The 19,631-nt window shown below is 29.3% G+C and overlaps 1 protein-coding gene across 2 annotated transcripts in view; it reads left to right on the forward strand.

Moving 5' to 3' along the window:
- Window positions 1-1,051: 1,051 nt before the first annotated feature.
- The window catches only part of Nmdar2 (NMDA receptor 2), a 186,540-nt gene continuing 167,960 nt past the window's right edge, over window positions 1,052-19,631 (forward strand). For both annotated transcript variants that reach the window (XM_015978316.2, XM_008193054.3), the window contains exon 1: window positions 1,052-1,680. In XM_015978316.2, the coding sequence (XP_015833802.1) occupies window positions 1,239-1,680 (442 nt within the window). In that variant the 5' untranslated portion in view covers window positions 1,052-1,238. The remainder of the gene's footprint in view (window positions 1,681-19,631) is intronic.

The raw sequence follows: 19,631 nt of genomic DNA on the forward strand, positions 1-19,631 counted from the left end.
TATAAAACAGACAGACAGACAACAAAGCAAGTTAAATAAAAGCTTTTAAATAGATTTTTGATGAGAACTCACAGTGCTGCCAAATAAAATGTCAGATTGTCATAGAAAGTCCGAATTTGAAACAATCATGAACGGTGTACAGTTGTACAGTGTACACTGTAATAAGCGTTGTCAGAACTATCATTTAAGACAAAGTTGTTTTTTAAGGAACGTGTTAGGTATGAAATTAGAAATGCATAATACTGTCGCTTTGCAATTTACCAGGAAAGGAATGGACCTTATTTCAACATTTATTGCAATAAATATTGTTTTTGTCACGGTTTTGGAAGTAATCAAGAAACAACAATAATGCGTTATATTACTTATATTGCTTGTGAAATGGAGAGCAGATAAACGAAAACGATATGCGCCAAATGTAGACAAGGAATAACAAAAACTGACCTGTTTCAGCATTTTGCACAAAAATCCAATGTGCGAATTTTATTTCAGTTAAAAGGCCCACTCTGTATATTACTAATTAGGACCATATGAAAATTTTACTCTCGTAGACTTCTTTCAAAGTAATTTTAAGGATAGTATCCGATTACTGTAATACTTAGGGATCAGTATGAACTGCTTATTTTCCGGTTAATTACAATACAACTTTGTTAACAAACTTGAGGCTAACATACGATACTTTAAGTTTATAGTGTAAAGTTTTTGTATACAGGCTAATGAAACTTACAGTTTGGCAAACAATGTTTGTTGGATGTGTTAGTTACTTTTTCAATTAAGAAATCTTTGATGTTTTGTTTTTAGTGTTGGTTTAGGTAAACATGCAAAATAAATTATCGGAAGATTTAACAAGTGTTTTAATTTTATTTACCTTAAAGGTTCTCTCGAGATCTCGCTGCTGCTTTTACTGGAGTGTCTAGATATAAAAAAAAATCTTGTCTTATATCAATAAAATATAAAATTTTGGCCCGAAAGGGCCTTTGTGCGCAAGGCTAAGAAGGGGTGGGCGTTGTTATTCCGCATTGCAAGCGTCGTACATCCTCAGTTTCCAACGGACCTTATCGGAGTGGTGTTGCTCTTTTCCATCAGAAAGCCGTCACTCCCTTTTTCTTTCGTAAATGTTCCGAACATCGCCCGATAGAAAATCGCTCTCTACGCGCGTTTCCCCTTCGAAACAAAATTGTTGTGCAAATGTAAATAAATAAAATTCCCCTCGCAGCGTTCCGTCACCAAAAACAATTTTCATGTTTGGCAAAATACTCAATATGAATGTGGTGGTCTTCCTGCTGAATGTGCTGATTGTGGTGGTGGTCAGTGGCGGGCCCGCTTGGCGAGAAGTCCAAAGGGGCGGCGGGCTGAGGGTCGGCTCCGGCGCCGGCAAAAACTCCTCTTCGTCGAGAGGCAACGGAATTAGGGTCGGCGGCAGCACCAGAGGCGTTCGGATCACCACCACGATGATGCCGGAAGGCGACCAAGTCAGCCAACCGACCGCTACGGCCACTTCCAACCACCAGCATACGCCTCTCAATGTGGGGATGGTGCTGCCGTCCAAGTCCTTCGGGGTGAGGGAGTACACCAAGGCTGTCACTTCGGCCAAGTACAACTTGCAGAGGAAATTACGGCTTTTCAAGCACCACGATATCAAGGTTCACATCGTGATGAAAGAACTCACCCCTAGTCCAACAGGTAATTCGATGGCTGGAGTTTGTTTGGGGTCGTTCACTACTTAATTAATCAATCAATCTTTATGTTTGTTATGATATCTGACGGCGGAACTTCGTTTAGATATTGCTACTTTCAGTTCTTTTCCGATATACATCAACGGAGCCAAAAGTTTTGAAACAATTACATATTTTATAAATGGCTATTGAACTTAATTATTTTAAAGTTGAAGCACGCGTAATAAAAGAACAAGTACTTTATTGTGTAAAGGGATAATAATAACCGTAACATTATTTTTTAAAAGTAACAATAAAATAAAATACAGAAACGCTTATAAGAAAAAGTAATTATTGAAAAAGTTGTAAAAGCTTAAGATTAATAAAGGGGATTAAAGTAACTTGTATGAATTTCGCTTTTATGTTTTTCAATGTTCTCAACTTTATTTATAGCCATAAACTACAAACAATTGATCAAACTTTACTTAGTTGGCAAAATTGAAAACGTAGTGTACAGAGTGCTGCATTTTTGATGTTCAAATAGACGATCACCGAATCTAAAAGGTTTAGAGAAAAACGAGTGACACATTCTCAGGTCCGTTTTTTGAAAATAATTTCGGTCAAAACCGCATCCCGTTATCGTCTTTTGTTTTCGACTTATAAACAAAAGTTGACATTTTAGTGAAATATTAAAAAATTCATATCTTCCTTATTTTAAAAGATATACGTTTAAAACAAAGACATTATTATTATTATTAGCGATTTTTTTAACCTTTCGTTTGGCTGCAATAATATAAAGTTTTATGTTTTTAAATAGGAATCATAGTTGGCTATGAAATTTCGAAAAGCATATTTTTTCTAAACTGAAAACAATATAAATACAGTTTGATGATACTTTTGTTGAAAAATACATATATTTAAAATATTTTAATGTAGTTGGCCATGGAAAAATTATTTTATATAACAGGTGTGAATAATCTAGAAATTTTGCGAACGGTTATTAAAGAAAAAAATGTAAAATTACCAAAATAAGCTGTGTTAAAGTTATTTTCAATTGAACAAATATACGAGCGTCGCAGATTTTAATTACATAAAAAATGCACAGAAAATTAATCCAGATGTGTCACTACCATTTGATGACACTTTTTTATGATTTAGTGAAGTGCAATGACATTTGTAATTAACATTTTTTGTAAAATAAAATATTCTTGACAGGTAATCATACAATTAATAAGATTTTTATTTTCCCGATGTTTCATGTTTAGTTAGAAAATAGAATGGCAATTTTAGCTTGCCATTTTAATCTAAGAACAAATAATTTTTATTAATCGCAAAACATTTGACCTAATAACAATTTATTATGCCGTTTTTGAATAAATTAGAGTTTAAAAATTCATTAAATTATAAATAGTTGTTGGGTAATATATTTTTCATAGTTTTAAATAAAAATTTTAAATTTTTTCGTCGCCTACTATACAGAAAAAGCAAAATGTTACGTTTTTTTAATCTTTAAAAATGGTGTATTACACAAATAGACATATCAAATCAGAAAAAAATAAGTTTTTCAACAATATCACAGCCGCCTATGATTCCTATTAAAAAATATTACTTTATGCTGTTACAGCTAAACGAAGGGTTCAAGAAATCGCTGATAACACTAGTAAATTAAATTATTAAATTATCTTTAAAAAAGTGCCTGTATAATGTCTTTGTTTCAAATGTGTATCTTTATAATAAGGACGATATGAATTTTTTAGGATTCCACTAAAATGTCAACTTTTGTTTACAAGTCGAAAACAAAAGACGATAGCGGAATGCGGTTTGGACCAAAATTATTTTCTCAAAAAACGGATCCGAGAATGTATCATTCATTTTTCTCTAAACTTTTTAGTTTCGGAGATCCTCTATTCGGACATCCAAAATGCAGTACGCTGTACACGGAAAATACTTAGTATTTTTTAGTTGTTCTGTTTTGTCAAAAGAATTTTAGAATTATAGACCACAAGATAACCCTTTATGTAAAAAATTTTGCAACAATTGTTTAAACGAATGATCTTGACGTTTCAACATTATTTGCAGTTTCTACAAAATTTAATGTTTCTAGAAATTCGTAGTTTATTATTATTCATTATTTCTGCTCTTCGTACTATATGTCTACTTTTTTTATGTAAAGTGTACGACTTTTTATAATCAATAATGCTTCTGAGGTGAAAGATGAGATATGGAAACAATTTTATTTTAAAAATTCTGGGTATAATTTAAAAAAGGCAACTGAGGAAAATAGAGAAGCTGTACTGTTTACACGTAACATTAAAAAAATATTGTTTGTATTTGCCAAAGTGGAAAAGGACTCAATTTTGAATGAATTTTTGATATTCGTGCATTCACTCTGTTTTTAACAGAAAATTATTCTTAAATGTAAATATACTAGCAGTTGTCCGCGGATTTACACGCAGGTTCAAAACCATTTTGAAACGCGGAAAACAAACAGAACTTGGTAACAAAAAGTAGGAACACATTATTTCATTGTGAACCTTAAAACGGTGACCCAATACGAATTCGTTTTTATAAAACAAACTTTCATTTCCTGTTTAACCCCCTTGTGGATGTAATTTTCAATAATCCTAACATACGTTTCTTTATTTATAACCGAAAGTTCAAATACTAATTCTCATGTAACTTCAAAAATGACGGATTTTTGCAGTTTTGGGGATGGGTTTGCTAAAAGTTCTGTAATACACTTTTCTTTTGTGACCAAATATTTAAATATCAATTATTTATAATAACTTCAACAATGAAGTAGTTTTACGTTTACCTTCTTGAGAGTGGAATTTTCAACAAACCTAAAACACGAGTTTTTTATTTTTAACCGAAAGACCACAAAATGACGGATTTCAACTCTCTTGGGGCTGAAATTAAAAAAAAAATAACATGAAATCAATCCATCTCTTCATTTTTAACCGAAAGCTCAAGTACTAATTTTCAAAAATATAGCCTCAAAAATGACTTTTTATTCAAATTTTAACACTCTATTTAACTCTATCAGGGAGTGATTTTTTAAAAATACGTTTTTAGTGTATGTGACGTTATAAAAGCTATCTACTAGCTGTTTCAAAACTATAAAAACGCCAACGTCGCATTTTCTCTCAAAATTAGCTGTTAAAAATTATTCATGCACTTTAAGTAAATAATAGCTAATGTAATTTATACTTTCAATGAGAAATCTACAATGTGTTCAAAAATGATTGTTTATCAAGTCACTTTTGAAATTTGAACGTAATTTGCCGCTTAACTTAAATTATGAATGCCGTCAAAGTGACAGATGTTGTTGAGTTGTTGAGAGGTTTTACTGTATTTTGTCGATAGCAAGTATGTAGCTTGAAAAGAAGATTTATTTTGAACTGAAAAGTCAATAAGTTTGTTTCCGATTCATATGAGATGTTCTGAACTTTAAGTCATAAATACAATGTGTTTTTAAATGATTCTCATCTGGTCGTCTGTGAATTTCCCATGTAAAATCATAAATGTGGCTTTTTAGAGTTAACGACAGGTATTAAGTCACCGAATATTACCATTCTTCATTTAGTAAGTCTCCAATTCGGAAATAAGCTTCGACAATATAAAAGTTTTCTTGCATAGTGTAACAATTTAGTTGCATTTTGACGAAATTTTTTAAATTAATCAATTGACAATTTCTGAATTTCACAACTGACTGTTTTGACATTTATTGACAGAGAATTGAATTGAGCAGAGTGGCACAAGTTTTTTTACATGTAAACCAATTTCAAAATTAACTAGATGAGAATAATTTAAAAATACATTGTATAATACGCGTCCTCCTATTTTTTTGTATAATTTTCTTTGTACGAAGCAGAATTCTGCATAATAAATTATTTTTCATTAGTTTTGTTAATAAAGCTTCCATGTTTTGTGGTTGAGTTATTTTCTTGCATTTTGCATTTACAATTTATCGGTTATTAGGATTTAACCCATTAATTACTCTTTATACACATTCATAACCTTCTAATTTTTGATTTTATTAAAAGAATTTTAAAAATGATTTTGGCCATTGAAAGGAGGATACATAAAAGGTGAGTTAAATTTGGAAAAAATATTTTATGTAAAAGAGCCAATTTGTTTAAATTTTTTATTAAAAAAATTGTGATGCAAAAATGAACAAATAGAGGTAATTGATTAAAAAAATTTCTATTAATGTGCAAAATTTTATAATATCTTGAATTTTGTTCTACCTCTCAATATCGTTTACATACAAAACGTACGAAAACGTTAATTAAACCTTGAATTTAATTTTTCCCTTAATTTTGTCTAATTTGCCAAAACTGTCGCAATCTTAATAAAATTGTAATGAAACTTTGCTAATTGCAGAGTATGGAAAAAACGTAACAAAAGTTGGCGTCACTAATTAACAAATTGTGCATGGCGTTCATAATTATGTACACAGAAATTTTCTCAACTTAGGGAAAATAATATTTAAAGTGTGTTCCGGGTTCCAGCAAGTAGGCAAAAAACACTTCTATTAACTTCCATTCAAACTTGTTGAACGGGGAAATTATTTTACAAACTGCGGAACAATAAGTACCAGGTCAATAATAAATTTTGAATGTAACATGAGTTTTGGCTTGTTGCAAATGCAAATTCGGTTAATCAAAATGTGCAACGTACAGTTTAAGTTTGGCACTCTTGTTAAAATGTGAATGTAATAGTTGGAGTTAGATTAGTCTCTCACTCTGAGGTTCCCTCTTCTACCCATAACAAGTTTCAGTCAATTGCAATGAAAATGTCGTTATTATTTGTGCTGTATATTCGACTTACTGGCGTTACAACAAGGACACAGTCAGAGAGAGAGATAAATCGGTTTTGTTTTCCACTTAAGAACAAAGAGTGTTATCGAGAAGTGTCAAATAAAAGTGGAAGGGTAATTAGACTAATTAGGCTTTAACTACTTAAACTAGAATTTACGGTGGTCATTTGCAGGAAACGGTGTTTTGCTGAAAGCTTCTCAATTAATTCGAACTAGTTCAGGTAAAATATGATTGTCTTTGATAAAACTCGACTTAAGCTACATACTAACCTGCAGCATTACGCTAAAAACAGCTTTATTTTTTAATGTTTTAAAAGTTTAAATGATTCTAAATGGAAGGAAGTGTGTGGGAACATTAATTGTAATTTATTGCCATATTAAAAGGGTTTTCTAAAGTAAACTTTTTTATTTGCATTTTATATAAAAAAAAATTACTAATATTTCAAAAATTTTAGTTTATACGATAAATTTAAAAAAAAAATATACCCTGCGCATCCACCATTTATACTGGGCGCTCAAAAACCGGTGTGCCAACTCAGTGGAGTGTGGTAGAGAAATGCTTACATACTGGGTGTTCAAAAACTGGCGCACCAACACTGTGGTGTGCAGTGAAGAAATGCTTACATATAATGGTAAAAAAAATCTTGGTATTAAAGTTACTTGTGAATAGGGAAAATGACGAGAAAAATACGAATAACGGATGACTGTTTGTTAACTTACTTATTGTAAAATTATTAAGAAGACATTGAAAAACCTACTTTTTAGAACAATTTAAGCTTAATTGTATCAGTAGTTGTTAATTTTAATTCAGGTTTTTGTGGATTTACCGAAGTATTTCATGATTTTTTTTCTCAGTGGGAATATTCTAACCTTAATTTCGCACACTTTATAATAATTTACTGTTTTTCTTTGAGTCCAACATGTGCTTGCTATTCGCTGTGATCCAATACTTTTAGTCTTTTGTTACCCAATTGTTTTAATAACACTTTCTAACCAAAAATTAAATTTTTTCTATTTTTATCCATTTTCAAATTCCAACAAAAAACACTTTATAATCATGAAAAACCGCACAATCAGAGGCAACACTAGTATTTACTACCACATATTTTTAAACTGACTCTCTCTAATGTAAGAATATAACTGTATACGCACAGAATTGCTAAATTATTCATTAAATGAGGAATTACGAAAATTTCGTTACTGTTTTCGGCAAGTACGATATGTCGTCAGCAGAGGGCGTTTAATTAATTTTTTTTCGAATTTAATCAACAATAAAAATTAATTATTTTTGAAGCGGTTTCCTAGGAAATAATTACCAGTGTTGGCGCATCTAAAAGTTGTAACTTTTAGATGAATTTTATTTTTTTGTTGGTAACATTTTAAGCTTCCTTTTTAGTATTTAATTCTTAGATTATAAACACTATTTTAAAATGCGTATATATAGTATATAAGCAGTATATATGCAGTTTACCAGAAATACGTGCCTTAATTTTTTTATATTTTAAGTAAAATTTTTATTGAAAAATTACATACAGAAAAAATGTTTGATTTGTTGAGTCCTGTTACATGTTAAAATTAAGACACGTATTTTTGATACACTCTGTATACTATAAGCACGCTTCCCATAGCAACGTGTTTTAAATTTAATATAAAAACACACTTTCCATAGCAACGTGATTTTAATTTCACTTAAAACACGTTTAAATTAAAATTTAAAATAAATTTACAAAAATAATAATTTAATTTAAAACACATTTTATTCCAACAAAAAATTTTTTGAATAACACTCATGCGAAAACGCTTAAAGTTCCCGCTGACGCTCGTTGCATATCCGACAGTCTTCGAATTTTAAAAGCTTGTGTTTTCTTACTTGTATTATTAATAACTATTCAATTCAAAAAAACTGCTAAAGCCTGATCGTTAAAAATATTCATCATTTTGTTATGGAACAATTACTTAGTGTGAAACATAAAAACATTAAAAAAATAATGAAAACTAAAGAAGTTAACAAAATAAGTTTGTAGCTCCAGATTTTTTAAAATATTGCATTACGAATTTTTTCAAGATTTTTCACACCTCTGTCTACAGATGTTTCTCAACCACGGATCATTGAGTTGGTGCGCCAGTTTTTGAGTACCTGGTAGATTTTATATGCTTGTAAAAGCAATATTGTTTTTAAGATAAGCAAAAAATTAAAAATTTGTAGATTTAAAAAAAATCTAAAAAAAAATTCTAGTGTCGTTTGAGGTACGATATATTTTCTTGTAACTCTCCGTCTTTTTTATTTTTTCTTAATTATCCGTCGACGATTCAGACACCATTTTTTTTAGTTTTTGTTTTCTCTTTTAACAATTATTCTTCGTCTTTTTTTATTAAATAAGTTTTTTTTGTTTTACGTTTATTTCTTTAACTTGAATTAAAAAACAGTAGAAAATGTTATTCCTGAAAAACGAAAATAAGTCGGAAAATAAGTTCAACTTTAAATTAGTTTGGACAAAATTGCCACTGGAGCATGAATGTACAGAAATATTTTATGCAAATTCAAAAATTTCCATGCTCTAATTTATAATTTGGGATTTTATCACCGGCATATTCGCCAGCATACCTATGTCAGCATTAAAGTAAATGGTCTTTAGGAACTTGATTTAATACATTTATTCATCAAACTTGTGTGCTTTGAAGTATGAACGACGACAGAATGTTAAAACTTGTAAGTTAGCACCTATGAAAAATAAAACGACAAATCTAGTTGTGAATGCAGCGTCATGTTTTAAAAGAAATAAATCTGCTATCTTGTCTGCGCCAAACAAATGGTGTGTATACAAGTGTTAAACATGAGTTGTTATCTCTTTTACGGTGAAAGGTAATAACTTGTAATAAACAATGACATTATATCATAGTTATCAGAGATGTTGAAGCGATACTAAAATTGTCTCAATTTGGACGCCTCAATGACGCCACTACAGATTACGTTTAGAATTAGGACAATAGTGTTATTGTGCGATAAATCTGACACCGCTGATTAAAAGTCTTTTCTTGTTATAACTTAACACTTCAAAAACAATGCGACGATTCTAACGCATTGATTGTGAGTAATTCCCCTTGTAGTCTTATCGACGAAATTAATTATTTGGGGATACAAACTGTTTCACTTCGTAAACTGAACTGTATTATTAATTTCAAGAATCAAATAAAGGACGCAGATAAACGCTTCCTTGACGTTTTAGGAAGCTTTTAATTAATAAGCAAATTTTGCAGAAAAAATTGGACAATAAAATCACACCCGAAAACAAACTCAAACCGTTTCGATCTTGCGAAAATATCAGACGAATCAGGGATTTAAAGGCAACAAGGGTCTGCCAAAACAAAGGACGATCGTTCCACAATAGTCGTAAAATATTTATCTTTGTAACAACAAGAAAATTTAATCAGAATTTTTATTTGAGGCCTCTGAATAGGGGTTAATTTGCTCTTTCTTTAAAAAAATAATTTTTGATACCATAACATAAAACAAACCTAATTAAATTTGAATCGACAATAGTTAATTATTGTACAGGTTGAATCAATTATGGGTTATTTTTGAATTTTTTTGTACATACAACCAATAATACTAAAATAATATACTGATTCTAGCTAAGCAGATCCGTAATCGATAAAAAAATTAAAATTAATTCACCTTTGCATTGTTCTGAGTATTGTCAAAGTTTGTTTTCAGTGATTTGCTAAAGTTTTATTATTAACTAATATTATTTTTAAAATAAAAAAAACATTCTGGATTTATTGAATAGTTTCAAAATTAAATGCCGTATCCAAGTGGTAAGTGTATCCCGGCGCATCCACCATTTTTGCAGTAAATTAGCAAAATACACAGCGATCAAAAGGTTTTTCTATCACCTACGTTTAGAAATTAAAGGACGTATGTCTGCGGAACTCAAGCTTAATGTCAAGAACAAATGTAAAAAAATAAGCAATTGAAATTATTGTTGGAATCCAGTTTTGTCTTAAAGACCATTTATGTCACAAATTCACAGATTCTAAGAGTTTACGTTTGAGGAAATTTAATTTTTAAATTTTGACAGCAGGCTGAACTAATACGCGACCCCGGACTTTCTCAAGTAATATGCCTACTTGATAGAAGTCATAGTTGACTTGATGAACAACCATTTTTGAACACATTGTATTTAATAATGTTAGAAGTAATTGTAAATTAAAGGTTTTAAAGGTTGATAAAATTTAAAAACACATTATATTGTTGACAATAATACTTAAATTAATAATGTTTCTTCTACACTTAAACAAGTTTTACTGTAAAATCACAATATTGGAAATGCTTTTTTGTGACCTAAAACGGTGACGTAAAATTACATGCTACATGTATTTTTACAAAACTTTGTAATTTTACGACTTTGCTGTAAAGTGATTTTACCATAGAAATTGTAAATGTACAAACAGAAATAAAAAACACTAGTATATTGACATTGGCGTTGTTAAATATTACATAGTTAAAATTACATATTGATCAATTCTACATGGTAACGAATGAGGGTTTGTAAGGTGGGTTTGTCACCATGAATGAGCAACTTTAATGTGACACTATGCTAGTGATAATATGTTATGTTTTAGTATGTGTTTGTGCTGATAAAAGTCTAATACTTTGGTAATTCGTGTTGGATTTGATTAAATTTATATTTTCAATTTATTGATCACTTATGGTGCTTGCTGTATTTATGCAAATGGAGCTTGAAGTAAAATCTTTGCAGAAATTCCAGAATTGGGGCAATAGCTTCCAAATATTTCAAAATAAAATTGAAATATAAACCAAATGCCAATTTGATGGCTTTAAGTATCAAGACTTTGTTCATATAAACAAAATCTGTCAACTAAAACAGGTAACAATTACTTACAAAAGTATGATGCATGATATCATATCATTTAACAACGTAGTCTGCAACTAATATCGCTAGAATTACGGGTTAATTGAAGTTTTACTTAAAATGTGCATTTAAAAATAAAGTCCCCACTGGTTATTTAGATGCAACTGTATTTCGATGAGTAAATAAATATATCAAATTTGTATACTGACAGGAATTTTTTTCTGCCAGATGAAACACATAAACATATTGCTAAAATATAGACAAGTTACCTTATTTTGCAAAAATTTACCCATTTTATTTTTACCAAAATTTGTAGTCTTGTATTACAAACACATCAAGGTTAAGTTTTGAATTTTTGAACATTACCTTAGTTATTTTGAAACACGTTGCAAGTTGGCTTCCAATCAACAAACATACAAACCGACGTGATCTTTACAGTACTTTTCGTTCGTTGGTTTTGTGATTTTACAAAATCTTTTAATAAGATTACGTTGTAAAGTACAAATTTAAAATAAATGGGTGATTTTACAACAATTGTGTTGTGAATTTTTAAATGTTTTTTACATTAGTTTTGTGACATTAAGAAAACAGAAGGTATTAGCTTGTAAATTTTCTTAGAATGTACTGGCTCTGAGTTTTAATTGTCGTGTAAATTTACTGCTACTTTTTTCAGTGCAGTCCGCTGGGGCTCGTTTCATAAAAATTCCAAGTTGATTTTTACAAGTGAGAAGTTTATTATTTACATTATATTACTGTAGGAAAGTTTACAAGTGACAAGTAAATCACTTGTAAAAAGTTTTATGAAATAATCCCCTGGTGTCTTTAATTTTTAGGAGTGTAATTCTTACTTTGAAAACATTTTTCTTTTCCTCTATGCTATTTAAAATCAAAAAGGCTTTTTTTGGTTTCCACAGAAGACATTTGGACGTTCTACTTGTCGAGTTATTTGTTGATGATTCTTTTTATTATTTATACCTTATATTTACTCTAAAAATCTAATTAGAAGAACTGTCTAATTAATTATTACATCATGAACGGTCATAACTTTTTTTCTATTTTCTATTGAACAAAGAATGCTGCTATTTTTAGTGGGTTGTACACAAAATTTATAAATTATTTTACAAAAATTGTATTATTTTGAGTATAGTTAAGTTTGTCGTGACAGATTTTCAAAAGTTTTATTGACAACTATTATTATTTTCAGGATAAAAGGACAATGTTGATTCAAACAATGTTTTGAAAATCAATTGCTCTATCCAAGTAATGAGTGTAAAAATTAGTGTCTTTGATTGCATCTTAGAATAATCAGAAAAAATAACCCATAGGTACATAATTCACTCTGTATAGTATTAATAAAAGCCCACTAACTGAATAACATCTCATCTAAAATATTCCCTAGTTGTAAAAGCATTCTTTGTTTTAAAAGCATGTACTTACTTCTATTAATATTTCTTGTATGTTATTTTTTTTAATATTTTTAAAGACTAAAGAATTTCAGTTAAAATTCTCTAAACCGAGTGTTTAAATAATTGTGCTTTGTGCCGACAAAAAAGTCATTAACTTGCATTCGCCTTTTTTGTCAGTATATCACAATCGTTTAAAGTCAACGAAAAATGGTGGTAATTGATAACAACATTAAAAACTATTATAATTTAAGTAGCGTTTTGCAAATTAAAACTTCTCTAATTCATTTTTTATTTCTCCTAAAGACGTCCGTCGGCGGTAAGGATTTATGTTCAGAGAGTTAGAAGCTAAGTATAATAATTAATTTGACATCGCAGATGTTGCATAATTGACAAGTTTAAATTTCCATAATCAGTAATCTCTCAAGTTAATTCACGAGAATTTATCCCTGAGTTGCTCAAATTTTAAACAAAGTATATAAAAGTACCATATTGATGAATATTCAAGAAACGTATTAAACATTTTATCTGAAAGCCTCTCGGCTAAATTTATGACTACCAGACGGCACTTATTTTCAAAACTGGATAATTTTATTGATCTGCGTGGTTTCGAATGCTTCACTTGCTTCCATATAACATAACAATGCGGGATCTTTAATTAAAAGAAAATAAAAGAACTGGAATATTTCTATGCCTGAAAAAAGTTGCGTAACTTTTCCATATCTTGCGTTCTGTATTGGTTTTTCCACAAAATTTAAATTTATTGAAGTAAACAGTTCTTTATAGGGAGAGGCGGACTTTGAGAGTTGTTTTTGAAGCAAGGCGAACGGTGTGATTAAGATGAATGTTAAAAAATGTGCGCACAAAAAACGAAAATTCCACTTTGAAGTTTTAAAAACTCACATCATCGTGTTTTGTAATTTTAGGGATGTGTAGTAATTAAAACTACATTTTTTATCACCGTGTTCAGCTCCGGATTAGTCAGAGATTAGTATGCAAAGTTGGTAGCGTTGACAAGTTTGATGGATTTATCTAGGAAATTTCGACGAGGATGAAATACAAAGGAATATAATATTTCATAATTATTAACGGTTAATACATGAAACGAAGGCTGGCATTAAAAATTAATCGCCAGCTCGAACACTCATCACATAAATGTGAAAAACTTTGATGAATAATTTAGTTGGTATGATCACTTAACGGGATTAAAACTGAATATTTTACCATTAAACTAAAACGTTGCTTTTCAAGATTTAAGTTTTAATACCACGTCGCTGTGTAAATAACTCTGTTATCTGATAAAATCGTAGGATAGGTTTCTTTGAAATTTCATTAAGAGGCTAGTTCAGTTAGCGCAATTTAATCGGAAACCTACATCTGGAAGCAAGTTATGGATTTTTGCGCAAAACGTAAATATGAGGTTAGCCTCTTATTTCACTCATCGTTCCAAACAATGTTCGGTAAATTGGATTTTTTACTTGTAGCGGAAAAATTTAACAAGATTGCTATTTTAGCCTATTAGATGGAATACTGTTTCAAGCAATTCTTAGTTCAGATAAGTACATTTCAAGTTCAAAACTTTCTTTTAGATGATTGTGAAATGTTAATAGGAACTGAAATGTGTAGTTGCAAAAGTGTGGTAATTTTCTTACACTACCTGCAAAAGTTTAGCGAAAAGTGGAAATTTGTATGCGTATAGGCGGTACTTAACTTTAGTATGACTTACAGTCTGTGTATTGTTATACTTATAGCAGTTTATAAAAACTTCGATAAAAATTGTGACTCAAACCTAGACACCTTTGTTATTTGTTATTAATTAATATATTTATAATGAATTCCTAAATTCTTTGGGCACGCCGTAACTTGAGAACGACTTTACCGATGCCAAACATTTTTTTGGTTAAGTTTTCCAATACTTGGAAGAAGGTTTTTACGAAATGAAAAATTAGGAAAATTGCGGAGAAAATTGGAAAATTTCAGAAAACTTAATGACTTAGAAATATGAAATTCGGAAGATGCGTTCCTTAGAGGGTGTGGAGCTCGGTGTAGAGTTAATAATAATAATAACAATAGTAAATTTATTTTTCTAGAGGCAAAAATGTCTGTAGTACATAATTACATGTAATACAAAATATAATTTAAACACAAACGGAATATATTTTAAATAACAATATAAAAACATAGATAATATAAAAACAACTAACAAGATATGATGAATATTTAACATTTAATTTATTGGTAAAGCTGAAACAATGATTGTTTCTTGACAATACAATTATACAGACGCATACAATACAGGGTGTTAGGGAATGGCTTGGCAATATTTCGTATGTGAATTTGTCATGATCAGACGAGTAAAAAACCCTTATATCATTTTTCCAAAAAGTGCGTTCTTTGTTGAAAAAAATATTAAACTAACTGTTGAGAGCCACTGTGTGGCTTATGATACTTTATTTGCAGTTAATTTCTTTACTAAACAAAATGAAGATAGTGGCACATGGGCGTTTTAGAATTTTTGAAAATTGTGGCTAATATGTTCACTTGTGCGGTAGGTGCTGGCAAAAAAAATCTTTTTTTTTTGTACAATTTAATAACAAAACACAAATTGAAACAGAAGAATAACGTAGTGGAACAAGAAGATAATTTACCTCTGTTGTTTTGTCAGTAATATTAAAATTTATGATAATTTTTATAATTCTAGTTCAGCGGTTCTCAAAATTTGAGACTTTAATTTCAGAACGATTTTTTGGGAAAACTATATATTTTTGATTTACATAAACTTTGCTTAATCGATTTGATTAAAAATCCGTCATTTTTAAACAAATAATAAAGTTATATTCACGAAAATTGCTATTTAGGCCTTACGTTATAAACGAAGAAACACTGTAAAAAAATTGAAACGGACATGTCACTAATAGTGATAGCAAGACAAGACTGAGAAATGAGTGCCGAAAAAAATAATTTTAAAACCTCTTAAATTATGTAATTAATACTGCTTTAGTTTCTGATGATTGTTTGAATTAGAACAAAACTAGTCGACCAAAACAATTTTATTTTTATTTTTTGTTATTCATTATTGAGATGAGTGAAACTCTTACTTTTAAAATTCCTGTAATGCGAAATTTATGTTCTTGAAAATATGATCGGAAACAATGTGTTGGTTGTTAAGGGCAATAAGTAATTAAAATTTATATTTTATTTTTTACGACGTTTCGTTTTTTTATTAAATCTTCATCAGGCTGGAATATTAACACATGTTGCTTAAACTTGACATGACACACACACTGTGTGTTACTCGTGCTCTTTACCTTAAACAATTCTATATAATTTTAAAATCGAAGTTATTGGGCTTTTATAATATCCACAGGAGACTTGTTGAGTTACTCGTTGATGATTTTTCTATTATTTACGCTTTATATTTGCTTTAGAAACTTAATTGAAAAATTATACAGGTTGTCTCAAAATTTTCAAAAATAGTAGATTGTTTAACAAGTAAAGAAAAGCAATGGTTTTCTAGTAAGTGAAAACTAAAAACTTACTTTTTACTTCTTTTCTGTACTTCACTTCACGAAAATTATGATTTTAATTTAATTTAAATTTTAATAACCACAAAACCATTGACTTATTTCGCAAAAATCTTACAAAATTTTACAAATTTGATCCCACAAATCTTATATTGCCAAAAATCTTATAAAAAATGTCATGTAATGATGCAATAAAATATCGGGTGTTACATTTGAAAAAATTAAGTTTTACCATTTGTAATTTGTTATTTTTAGAAAATCGTAGTAGGCGATAGAATATTGACTCTGAGTTCGTTTTAATTGTATACTTAACATTTATGTTAATAAATTAAATGAAGAAAAAAATTGTTGCTAACCAGAAAAGTGTTGCTAACAAAAAAAGTCTCATTTTTCTTAATTATTTTGGGTTAAACAATATTATCACTATCTATTAATTACACAAAAAATTAGCTTTATTGTTGAGTAACAAAATCTTAAAATTTTTAATGTTTCCTAAAAATGAAATGGAAAATTACAACAAGTTAAGAATATTTTACTCCAAAATAAAACCAATTTTTTTACAGTTTTATTTTCTACACTTATTTACACCATAAATAACAATAAACACTGAAACTTTTATCTTACATTAGGAATTTTTTTTTATTTGGATTACTTAAGTGATTTTCTACGAGAACTGTGCTTTGGACTCGGAATTCGCTAATTTTGAGACACCTTGTATAATTAATTTTTACTTCATGAGCAGTTATTATTTATTTCCAAAAACAATGTATTTTAATAAATACCTGAACAAAACCTGTTAATATTTTTTGTGGGTTGTAAACATTTTCTGGAGATATCCAGAAGACATTACAATGTTTCAAACTATTTTTCAGAATTCAAATTGTTTCATAATAATAGTTAAGAATTGTTACATTTTCGCCTAATGCAATTATGTAGTGTGTTTGTCAAGCACCATATTGAAATATTTGTTATATCTTTATCAAGTCATTTTTTTATTATTTTCTGAATACTGAAGGAAATAATTAGTTGTTCATTGAAGAAAACAATGTGATTGTGATTGTAGATAAATCTGTTAAATTCTAATTAAAACCAGAAACAAGTTTCACCTTTTCTGTAACAAATTAATTTAGCAAATTTACCTTAAATTAAAGCGTTTGAATTATTTTTATTAATAGCAGGTTCACTTAATTAATCTTCTCCAGGTTGAAACTTTTCTTAAAAATTCTCGTGGGTGTTACTTAATTTCAGTAAACAGTTTTTTTATTGAAAAAAATTATTTGCAATAAGTTGATACGATACGTATGTGTAAATAACAAATTACGATTATTTTATCGTTTAAAAAATTTTACATATTTTTTACTACAGTATTTTGTTTATCGTAAAATAATCACAATCTGATAAAGCAATTTTTAATTGGAGGGTGCTTCATATAATCAATTTGCTGTAAGAGAAGTAGTCGTTAAAAATACATTTCTCACATAAATACGGTTTTTACGTTATTTTAACATTGTTTTAATTTCAAATATTTTGGTTCAATCAAATGAAATAATGTGAAAAGTATCTAAAGTGCTTCTTTTATTGTGGGACACAAAACTGTCTAAGAATGTTTTCAAATTTTTATTTTAATATGTCTTTGATGCAAGTGTCAGACTACCGATAGGTGTGATGCATGTATGTGTTCGGCACAAAAGATAAGGGAAATCTAATAACCTTTTACCTACTCCTGTTACGGCATAAATTCAGAAAGCTATGCTTCACAGTAGATGCAGTTTCAATGTTGAATTTCCCCTTTGAGATTCAAGTCTGACATTCAACTTTTATTATTTTTTTTATCCTTAAAGTGCAATAGAGATAACTAAATATAACTCCCATTGTTCAGTACAAAAAGCCGATCAGGGATTACTAAATTTTGCTGTTATTGCTTGCACTATTCCCTTTGCCACGTCCAAAGAAAGAATAAAGAAGGGATGACAGTGTTGGGGCCGGAATCTGCTCAATTGCCTGTATTAAAATGTTGCCAGACAAAAGCCAGCCGGACAAAACCCGCAAGGATATTTGCCCGCAACCGCATGTGAGCTTTTAGAAATGGATTCTACAATACAAAACTTTGCAGACGCGCTGCTTTTACACAAAACCTCTAATTAGTAAAGTATTTCAAAATTTCAAATTAATTGTTTTAAACAACTTTCATGAAGAAAGATCAATGGTTAAAGCTGAGCATAGTTTAATTCCATAAATTGTGATTTTGAAAGTATTTAAGCCGGGTTTTTGTAGGAAGAGCTTAACTCTCACTAGGAAGGTCATAAATCAAGATGAGTTTGACTTCATTTAGATTTAATGAGTATACAGGCTGTTTCGTCTAAATCCAACATTAGAAGTATTGGCAGTTCTTATAATGAATTATGTTGCACAATTAATTGGAAAGACAGCATAAGGTTTATTATTTACATTTTTATCAATAACTCGATAACGAAGAACAACTGGAAATTTTTTTACTCTTAACTTTCGATTTGTATTAGACCCCTGAATCAAATTTCTATAGCACGGGCGTCTATTTTGAAACACCCTGTATTTATGTTTTTTAATTTTTTTAGGATTTGTACTTTCCAGTTCAAGAATCAATAACTCTGCCATTTTTAAAAATTTGAAAATATTGTTAGCTCACTTGAGAGAGGAACCCTAGATCTTTCAAATTTCTAAAAAACAATAACAAACACCAAATGTTTAAAGTTAAGTTTTTAGAACTTTAAACACACATAACTCAATGTTTTCAAATAAAATGCCACAAGTTTAATTTAATTAAATCGTAGAGAATTTAATTCTATTAGCTGTTTCAAAACTGTAAAAACACCAACGTCGCATTTTCTCTTAAATTTAGCCGTTATGAATTATTCATGCATTTCAAAAAAATTATAGGTAATGTAATTTATACTTTTAATAAGAGACATTAATAATTATTTTACAATTGAATCATTTATTACAGAACATTTTTACGTTTTCGAGAAAACCTAGAAAACCTTTTTATTCTTTAATTGAAAGATAACTGACGACATTATTTATTGTAAACTCAATGTCTAAATACCAATACTTGTTATAACTTAATTTTGGTCTGTTACAAGTTCTGCAATAAACTGAATTTGGTCTAATGATTTATTTGTTTTATGTTCTCACATGGACATGGGAACGCAAATCAAAAAGGATTTAATTAACATTTTATTAGGTGCATATGTATCATGCCTAAAAATTTTTGGAAGTGTTTTAATAACTGCCCTGTGGACTTGAGGTGTAGAGTAATTCCTTAACCACTGTACGTATTTCAATTAAAGTTCTATAAAGAAAAGTTAACATGTTTACTT

The sequence above is a fragment of the Tribolium castaneum genome, chromosome 1, assembly GCF_031307605.1.
Source record: "Tribolium castaneum strain GA2 chromosome 1, icTriCast1.1, whole genome shotgun sequence".
NCBI classification, from domain to species: Eukaryota; Metazoa; Arthropoda; class Insecta; order Coleoptera; family Tenebrionidae; genus Tribolium; species Tribolium castaneum.